This window comes from Pinus tabuliformis, chromosome 5_1, assembly GCF_031772625.1.
Source record: "Pinus tabuliformis cultivar Carrire ecotype Pingquan chromosome 5_1, CPIR1, whole genome shotgun sequence".
Classification (NCBI taxonomy): domain Eukaryota; kingdom Viridiplantae; phylum Streptophyta; class Pinopsida; order Pinales; family Pinaceae; genus Pinus; species Pinus tabuliformis.
Genome location: NC_142305.1, coordinates 853,602,992 through 853,613,732, shown reverse-complemented (window position 1 = coordinate 853,613,732; position 10,741 = coordinate 853,602,992). Strand labels below are relative to the sequence as shown.

General features: G+C 41.4%; 1 protein-coding gene across 1 annotated transcript; it reads left to right on the top strand.

Moving 5' to 3' along the window:
* Positions 1-528: 528 nt before the first annotated feature.
* LOC149167534 (heat stress transcription factor B-4-like) lies at positions 529-2,810 on the top strand. The gene is made up of 3 exons (XM_089430512.1): positions 529-536; positions 1,806-2,139; positions 2,220-2,810. Exons 1-3 carry the CDS (start codon positions 529-531, stop codon positions 2,667-2,669), a joined length of 792 nt encoding a protein of 263 aa, XP_089286638.1. The 3' UTR covers positions 2,670-2,810.
* The last annotated feature ends 7,931 nt before the right edge of the window (positions 2,811-10,741 follow it).

Below are 10,741 nucleotides of genomic sequence, written 5' to 3'. Positions count from 1 at the left end.
CAAACAAACATAAAATAATGGAAACTCCAAACAAGCATAAAATAATTAGACTACACTCTGATAAAGTCCTCCGTATATCCGTATATCACCATTTCACGCCTCATAGTTCTCTGGCATATCTAACATACAGAGGAATTCAAGCGCGGGTCGTTCATACGATGCAATGTTGTTCAAGCAGTTCAACGTAATGGTAAGATCCCGAGCATTCTTTTTCAGATGTCGGAAGTCTTCCATTAAATATTTACGCCAAGAATCATCTCGAAGTTTGAGAAAAATTTGCACATGACTTCAAAGTAGCATATATTTTTCCGAAATCCTTGAAGTAAACCTTATCGCGCCAGAAGTCGGAGAAATTCATATGCCTACAAAAAGGGGTTCTTGTGATTGTCGTTACAAATGGTGCACGAATGTGCCTACAAATAGTGCACGAGAAGACTACGGAAGACGTTCTTCTAAATAAGAATCAGGATTAACACTATCAACGTTGAGACGTTTCAAAGAATGAGTCATAACACCATCAACGTGTTAATGTCGATGTATGTATTAATCTCACAGTGTAACATATTCCAATTAACTTAAGTGTTGTAATGAGTTACATATTGAAATTGACTTTTAAATCTTGATTTTCATATGTCATAACTATTTATTAATTAATGCCATAGAGTAACTTCACATTGAATTACATCAAGCCAATATAAATGCTATATAATCATGAGATATCCTTTCAAATATGTTATAGAGGTGCATATCTTCGATCAATGTAATAATGGAAAAAATCACTTAGAAACATGCTATGCAAAATTAACATGGATGAATGTTAGAGTGGAACATAGGCATTAATTTTTATTGTAGTTTGAAATAAATATCTATAATATTTAAACATTATAATATGATATAATTCTTATGTTATCAAATCTTTGAGCACTGTCATTGGTTAATTAAGAATTTTTTTTAATGAATGTCACACTATGATATTATAATATTATGGTTATAATGTGACATTAACATTTTATAAACCATAATGAACCAATATCAATCACATAATTTAACACGATATAATCATTTGTGTTAAACAATACTCACGTCAAAACCACTTAAAGTCAATTTTTGTCACCAATTATTAAAATTAGTCGATCCTAATGGACTATAATCCAACTATGCTTAACAAAATTGTTATAGACTCAGATAAAGTTAACCGTACTTCATTTGAAATAGTAAACCATAACCATCATTGATGAATCATAATCCTCTCGACTCAAGTTGATCATCCACTCAAGCTGATCATCTACCAAAAGGATCGGCTCATAATAATAAAAACGCTATAATATTCAGTTTACATCATTTCTTATTTTTCAAGTAAATAAAAATATTAAACGTATAACCATCTTTATCATGTGTCTAAATAAACGCTTTACATATGTTTCACTCATGGACACGTCACATGACTAAATTTTATTCCTTACATTGTTGTGTAAAAATAATCATAAGGGTTGGAAAGTAAAGGAATAACAAAAGTCCGTATAGTAGGGTTGCCGAAATTATCGGATAACTTTGCATGCGAATAACGTGCACCCGAACCAAATCCTAAACGCGACGGCGAGGAAAATGTATACCCACTTGACTCCACATCCTTGGACAGCGATAGAATACAATAATTAGTACAGCCCCGCGTTACGACAAGCTTGCATGCGTATACTGCGCTCACTTTACTTTGTTTTGGTGCGCGGCGAGTCGTTACTCGCCTCAGATAGAAGCTTCTGTGGAAAGCTGAAGAAAATATGACAAACTTTGCTTGTTTGAAACAGAGATCGCTCACTCGCTCTCATTGCTCATCACTTAATCTCACAGCTTATAAATATTTTAGCATCGGCTCCGGCTAATCAAGAAGCTGCCAAAGACGGTAGATTCAAAATGGGAGGGAGTGGGGCTGCTAGGGATTTAGTGAGGCTCGTGGCGGCTCCTTTTCTTGTAAAGACATACCGTTTAGTGGACGATCCCTCCACAGACCATATCGTTTCCTGGGGAGACCATAACAACAGCTTCGTGGTATGGCGTCCCAAAGAGTTCTCTGCCTCTGTCCTGCCAAGTTATTTCAACCACACCAATTTCTCCAGCTTTGTTCGACAACTAAACACATATGTAAGTATTATTTCTCCTTAATGATATTGATGTGCCTATTTTTGGATGTAGTATTGTAATTGATGGGCTTGGTGATGTAGGGATTTCGCAAGATAGTTCGAGGACGCTGCGAGTTTGCGAACAAGTTATTCAGGAAGGGCCAGAGCCATTTCCTGTCTCATATCCAGAGAAGAAATGCCTCCAGTGTCTCCACCGGGCAGGGGCCGCGGACGGATCATGATAAATCATTAGACCAATACTCATCATCGACAGTACAAAACTCCGAGGTTCTGGCAGTGGCCACTTCTCTGTCGGAGGAGAACGAGATATTAAGAAGAAATAATTCATTGCTTTTAACGGAGATTGCCCGCCTCCAGAGTCTGCGCAGCAGGGATAATGAGTTCTTGAGTGGGCGCAGTACATGCAATCCTCCCTTGATGGACATGAACAAATCAAAAATGGAGAACGACAGCCCTAGTAGTTCCATAACAGATGTTGCAAAAGAGATTAGTATGAGCCCACCAAAACTGTTTGGAGTTCTTCTCTGTTAGGAAAGTCGGATGCCTTCTTACAGCAGAAAGTATTATTATATATTTATATGGCTTCCATGAATTTGAGGTCATGTATTGAGCTCTATAATTTCCCATTTGCAATAAATAGGTTTTCATTGGCACAGTGAACTATTGGCTGCCTTGTTCATAATGAGATGATCACCATAATTTTCCAGTATTTTTGTGTAGCCGATTCCGTTGACTCTGCATTATTTCATTTCATTTCATTGTTTGGTTGGACGATTGCTTAGTTTTTTATTGCGTTGGACGATTCAGTTTGTTTGGTTAATTGAACTTTGATATATCGAACATGTCGGTTTGACGTTTGTTATGTTTGCTGTCGCCGACCTGATAAATTTAAAAAAGGGATTCCCAACCAGATTTTATCATAAATTTCCATGGGTTTTGCTCGGCTTAATTAAAAGTGCGTTTCAAACTCTTTGTGCAATGCGGGAAAACAACTCTGATTATTTTTTGTGTTTTTAATATTATATATGATATAATACTTTGAATGTTTTGGTTTTAAAATTATATATCATATAATACCATGAATAATCTCTGGAACATTTAGATTGTGGAAAGTTGAAATGTAATTCCAGCATATTTTTGTTTAATTATAATCAAATTCAACCAAAAATATGCCAAAAAAACTTTAAAACATATAACAAATAACCTACGGGCAACGCCTGGTTTCCTGTCGCTCTCGCTAGACGCTTCTATATGATTTGATTAACTTGTGGCGTTGATGGTATTTGACGATGCGGTTCGACTCAAATTATAGCAGCAAGATTCAGTAATGAAGCTTTTATGGCGTGTAAATTGTAAATTTATCTGATTTTAGAAATGGTATGGTTATTTAACTTAGCATGTTGAACTTATTATAAACAAGGATTTAGATTCCATAGAACAAATTAACTGTATGTGTGTTCGTTTATTTAAGCGTAGCTTAATAAATTTGTACTTTTTAGTAAATTATAATATATATATATATATAAAATAAAGTGAAATTATATATATATTATTATTTTTTTTTGCTTGGGAGAGTAGACCATATCCAAAATTGAACTTTTGTAGAGTAACATTCCATAACTAATATAACGGAAAATAAATTAGCATGCCCTAAGGACCATAACTAATTTTTAAGGGCATAACCACTAATACAACAAAAAAACAGGAGCATGATTATAAAAAAATCACAAAGTAATGGGTGAGGTTTTGAATCTGAGTCTTCCACTATAATCAGAGTTGTTGTGTATGTAGGCTGTCTCAAAATTGCAATGGGAAGATGATGTTTGATGTGTACCAACCTGCAATCCATCATCTCAATTTCACAATCGTAATGCATTAGATGACCACACATGTGGTCTAAAGTATGAATTAAATCTCTCCTCAAGTGTTCACTATTCAAAAGTGTGTGACCCAATATTAACTTCATTTGTCAATAAAAGTATATTGCTTGCATCTATTGACTTGTTCTTATTCTCATTTGTTTGGTATCTAGAATCCATTGTTCCCTTTACACCTTCACCTCTAAATCCAATAAACAAGAGATTTGTGATGAAGCTTCCCATTCCACTGTGTTTAATTCTTCTTGTGCATTATTAGGAATGTAGTCATGATATCTTGCAGCGGAATTAGCATCCTTGTTTTGAAGGAGACAACCACCTCCCCAACGCCGTGGTTATTACTATTCAGAGCCTCTTCACACAAGTCCTCTTTCCCTTGGAGTTTAGGCCCTAATATCCACTTCCTAAAGCACAACAAGTAAAGTGATTTGGGAAAAAAGACCAATTAAAATACTTAGACAATTACTTATCACAAACTGAAGTTTCTCTTATCAATCTATGCATAGCACAAACAACTTGCCAATCCTCCGTGACCCATTTTTCTAACTTAAGAAAGCTTCCCAACCCATCTCAATAAGAGAATTCCTGCAATCTACCCACAACAATGACATGGTGCTAGAGTCAATTCTTCGTTCAAACCCCCCTCCAGAAGATAAGTCCAAGGTCTAATCAGATATATTATAACTGAACTGAGTCTCAAGCTCATGAATCCCAAACTGAAGTATGACTATTGTCACCAAGATATCTTGGGCACTACCCCCCACCTGCACTCAATTCCTGACCTCCCCACAAGGTAAATAATAAAAAAAATTCCCTCCGAACTCCTTTCCTCATTATGTTTGCCACTCAAAAACCAAGAAGAAAAAACAAAACACCTAGACACCTAACAAATTCTCTGCAACTCAGTCACTAAAAGGGGGTTACCCATCTCAAATAGATAAAATATAGAAAATAATAGGCATAACAACATAATATATGGAACCAAAATATAAGTTACTTTGCGAAGACGAGTATTGTAAGTAGCCTTTCCGTAAAAATTGTCTTCTCGAGCTCCTTATCCCTATCAAATACTTGAATTGAAGGCCATACCCATATCCTCCATCATAAATTCCAAGTGTACCGTCCCTTATGTATCAATTTTCCATAATGCAAATCTCCATCGCCATGCTCTCCACACCCCAAGTGTCACAACCCTAGCCCTACGGTAGTCTTTTAACCGCTTATAGTGAGGTGCGGCACCACCGAACACTTTCTTTTCACCAATACTTATGTTCGTGGACTACGCCTAATTCACTTCTTCCTACTTAGTTTGTGTTTCACAACCAAGTATTATTATGTTTATCCTTTATACCAGTGAACACCCATACTCATTCATTATCAACAACAATTATAAATGAAGAAGACAATTGCACAGTATAAAGGGAGGGGCAACTCCCTGCAATATGAGTCTTCCTGAATCAATATATTATATAATCTTCACTTTTACAATGTACAAGCTAAATCTTGGGAAACCCCAAATTTACACTTAGTCAATTTTCACAACTTCGGCAAACTCGGCTGCCCAGCTCGCCGACACCTCCGCACTGTCGCCGCATGACTGTCCAACCCTTCGTTCACCTCATCGCACGATCGTGTTGTTTGCCCAACTTGGGCGCACCTCCAAGTTGCCACACACGGGCGCCTCTACCCGAGACACACTTCCGTTCACAACCCAACACAGCAACAAGACTTCGTGCACACTTGCACGATGCGTGGGCGCTCACCCTAGTCGCCAAGACACCCACGCCAAGTCGTTGCACAAACGAGTGCTCCTCCATTTCACCTTCGGGCGCCTTCACACAAACCAGGCGCCACACCCGTGCACTCCTCAACCAACCACCGGGCACACCTTCGCCTGCACCTTCGCCCAACACCAAGTGCGACTCTCCACCATGCGGCTTAACCCAAGAATCGATGCATGAGGAGTGCGCCTTCACCTCTTGTTTCTGCACACTAGAACTGCGCACTTCCACCTTTATGCGAAGATGTGTTGATTGAATGTGATATCTAAATGACTCCACGCCATTACAATATATACCAAGTGGTGGGGCTAAGTCTGGCACCTGCCCGACTTGCCCAACGCCCCAACGCTATCATAAAACATTGCTTTAACTCGTCGGCTTTCCTTCTCGTCGTAGGTCGGCCTCCAAACGTATCGCTCCATGCTCGATATGCATATATAAACCAACACTCCCTCATTATCATCGCATATCATCCAAGAGAACGTTGCATGACCGTCGCATAAGTGTCGCACAACCACAGCTCGTACTCTAACCGGTCGCTCGCCCACGGTCGCACATCACCCTAACGTGGTCGCACTCCGGGCAGAACCGCGGGACGTTACATCCTCCTCCACCTGAAGTCGTTGTCGTCCTCGACAACATATCATCCTGGTAGCCATCCACCAAGATCATCAAATATCCATGATGTCAACTCCTCCACATACTGCAAACATCTCTGCATCATATGTAGAACCACCGTCTCCATCATGTTTTGCCTTGGTAACCATCTGTCACCAAGATCACCATACCAAGGTATACACCTCATCGGTTTGTCATACATCATAGATCATCTCAATCCATGATCATCGATCACCCTGTCACAATCTCCACATGCTGCTCTCCATCGTAGAAGGCTAGCCCCTCCATCGCAAGCTACATGCTCACTGCAACATCTCGTGTCGACCTCCTCATGTGTCATCCTGTGAACTACTACCATGATACTCCAACATAATGCGAACACATTTCTGTACACTTCCGGACCCCATGTTTGAACTAGTCAGGTGATCAGTCCAACTATCACGCTCAAACCATGAGAGTGAACATCCTCATGCCACCATCAGTTGTTTCTCAAAACATCCCGTCACATCCTCAACTCAATCAAGAGTCCATCTCCATACAAGTAAGCCATGCTCAGGTCCATGAAGTAGTCCTCATCTCATCTGCAACATGCTGTCCATGATGTTTGGTGTCAATGTGCTACATGAAATCAGCCACATCTATCCCAAAATCGTCATCCATATGTGTATCTCCTCAATATGAAGAGACCATCTCATCAAATCGACTCTCGATGTGCCACATCCAGGTCCATGAAGCAACCTCCATCATATCTACAATGTGTCATCCCCCAAGTCTGCCATAGAAACAAGTATACACCTGTCTTATCTATCCATGTGCTGCCCATGATCATAGATCAATCAACCCCCATGTGTTAAAAGGTGGTTGAGTCTTGGCTCAACCCATGCCAGGTGTTGCCACCAGGGCATCATCATCATTGTAACTCCATCACTCCAAAGTGTCTCATACCAATCCTCCACATCAAGTCACTCTTTCAAGCCACACCCATGAATGTACTTGAAAGTATGCACCTGCATCAAAGTCCCTGACCTCAGCTCCTCAATGCATCAGATCTTCTAAGTCCACCATATATGAAGTCCCTAAAAGTCACAACAATCTCATGTCATCATGAACTCCATAAACCATCCCCAACCAACACCTCAGTAAGCATACAAGTCTCGGCCGAAAGGTCTCTGCAAGATGCCTCAGCTCTCCATGTAGTAGGAATGCTCCATCGTCTGCTCACAAATCTATCCAAGTCCATGGCCTTGTTGTGCATAAGTGCACAACCCCTCCATGGGCTCATAAATAATAAGTCTCCATGTCACATCAACAAATCTACCTACACAACATCTGTGCCTTGGCACTCCTCATTGGATGCCTATAAGTGACACCTCTACAAGTGCTCTTGCATCATGTTCCTGCATAAGACTGCCATGCTCCATGTCTCCAACCTGATGTCCATGACTAAGTTGTCCATGTAGTCCAACCAAGTAGACCCATCACAACAATCAATCATCCTCATCCAAGTCTACAATCTTCGGACTAGTGAACTCAATCACCCAACCATATCATCATAATCGCATCACGAGTCCTTCCATCATGGCTCCTCCACTGAAGGTTCCACCAAGAGTTGCTCTCGGTCTCACCCATGAGAATTCCACCCAAGTAACATCGTACCTCAAGTGTGTGCCCTCCAATCTGTCCATGAGTCATGCCGGGCACTTAGCCAATCCTCCATGTGGCTAAAGCATGATCCATTCCACCACAATGATCATCATTTTCCTCCCTGGTCATGGGCCTTTGCACCTTCTACCATAAGGTCACAAACAACCCCAACAAGTCCTGCAACAATAAAAAATCCTTGCTTCTCCATACAAGGTCTCATCATAGTCATCCATGGTAAGATGCCCCCTTGCATCGGCAAACTGGCTTTTCCCTTCCCTGCATACGGTCCATCTACCAAATGCTCAAGTGAAACACAAGTATCAATACTTACTTCATTATCATGAGGCTCCTCCATGTGAGTATCCTCATCCACCCATGTCTGCAAACTGCACGATCCTGGTCCAACTTGATCAATCTGAAATTCATCCTCCATTGTTGTCATGTCTGCAACATCTTCAATCATCACGACTTCCTCTTCCTTGTCGACACAATCTACAACTTCATCTTGCTCCATTGTCCAACCAAGTTGAAGAAGTTCGTCTTCAACATTCTTTTCCAAGACCTCAAGTTTATCTCGAATCCGGGGGTTCTCTTCTTTCATCCGCTTCAACCTATATAAAGTAAGCAAGAGCTTCCCTTCGCTTTCTTCCAAACCTACCATGCCTTGTCGTTCAGCTTGGCCCAAGAACTAAGCTTCACCTCTACTAAACATGTTTCACCATTCACGAGCTTCACCAAGTTCCCTGCAACCATGAACCGGCCCTTGTTTCACTTGTATGTGAAACTAGCTTCCTTCACCTGTAAGTACCTGCTTCCACTGTCATCAACTGTCAAGTGCATCCACACCTGCACTTCGTCACGAGCAACCCTGCTCTAACCCCAGCTCCAACCGAGCTCTGATACCAACTGTCACGCCCCTAGCCCTGTGGTAGTCTTTCAATCGCTTATAGCGAGGTGCGGCACCACTGAACACTTTCTTTTCACCAATACTTATGTTCGTGGACTACGCCTAATTCACTTCTTCCTACTTAGTTTGTGTTTCGCAACCAAGTATTATTATGTTTATCCTTTATACCAATGAACACCCATACTCATTCATTATCAACAGCAATTATAAACAAAGAAGACAATTGCACAGTATAAAGGGAGGGGCAACTCCCTGCAATATGAGTCTACCCGAATCAATATATTATATAATCTTCACTTTTACAATGTACAAGCTAAATCTTGGGAAACCCCAAATTTACACTTAGTCAATTTTCACAACTCCGGCAAACTCGGTTGCCCAGCTCGTCGGCACCTCCGCACGGCCACCGCACAACTCTCCAACCCTTCGTTCACCTTGTCGCACGATCGTGTTGTTTGCCCAACTTGGGCACGCCTCCAAGTCGCCACGCACGGGCGCCTCTACCCGAGACACACTTCCGTTCACAACCCAACACACCAACAAGACTTCGTGCACACTTGCACGATGGGTGGGCGCTCACCCGAGTCGCCAAGACACCCATGCCAAGTCGTCGCACAAACGGGCGCTCCTTCATTTCACCTTCGGGCACCTTCACACAAACCGAGCGCCACACCCGTGCACGCCTCAACCAACCACCGAGCGCACCTTCGCCCGCACCTTCGCCCAACACCAAGTGCGACTCTCCACCATGCGGCTTAACCCAAGAATCGGCGCATGAGGAGTGCGCCTTCACCTCTTGTTTCTGCACACTAGAACTACGCACTTCCACCTTTATGCGAAGATGTGTTGATCAAATGTGATATCTAAATGACTCCACGCCATTACAATATATACCAAGTGTTGGGGCTAAGTTTGGAACCTGGCCGACTTGCCCAACGCCCCAATGCTATCATAAAACTTCGCTTTAACTGATTAGCTTTCCTTCCCATCGTAGGTCGGCCTCCAAACGTATCGCTCCATGCTTCGTACGCATATATAAACCAACGCTCCCTCATTATCGTCACATATCATCCAAGAGAACATCGCATGACTATCGCATAAGTGTCGCACAACCGCAACTCATCCTCTAACCGATCGCTTGCCCACGGTCGCACATCACCCTAACGCAGTTGCACTCCGGGCAGAACTGCAGGACGTTACACTAAGAGTTGCCATGTTGTTGACTAATATCCCATGAGTGTTTGGCTAGGAAGATTAAATACAATTGTAGGTTTGAACAATTCCCAAGGATGGTGCTCCCTTCCATGAGATCCTCCATACACTTATCTCTCTCTAATTTCCTCATAACATGATAGTCCATCCTACATGTGAAGTCGCCCTCCATAGTATTACACTATAAAATATATCGAGGAACAATTAATGTGGCTCATATAACCTATGCCCCTTGTCTGGGGCATGATGCCATGTCCCCCTTCCTATTGGTCAAGTGGGGTGGTTGGTTCTATCGACGATCTCAAAATTTCAAGGGGAATGCTAAATTGATGTTCGATGTGTGCCAACCTATGATCCATCATCTCCATTTGATAATCGTAATGCATTAGATTACCATACATGTGGTCCAAATTATGAATCACATATCTCCTCAAGTCTTGACTATTCAACACTGTGTGACCCAATATTAACTTCACTTGCCAATAAAGATTTATTACTTGCATGTTTTATTTTTTCTTATTCTCAATTTTCCAATATCTAAAATCCGTTGTTCCCTTCGCACCT

What these genes read in the sequence shown, in the direction of transcription:
- LOC149167534 (XM_089430512.1), top strand. An exon ending in TTCGACAACTAAACACATAT is followed by an intron (nt 2,140 to 2,219) that starts GTAAGTATTATT and finishes TTGGTGATGTAG; the next exon opens with GGATTTCGCAAGATAGTTCG.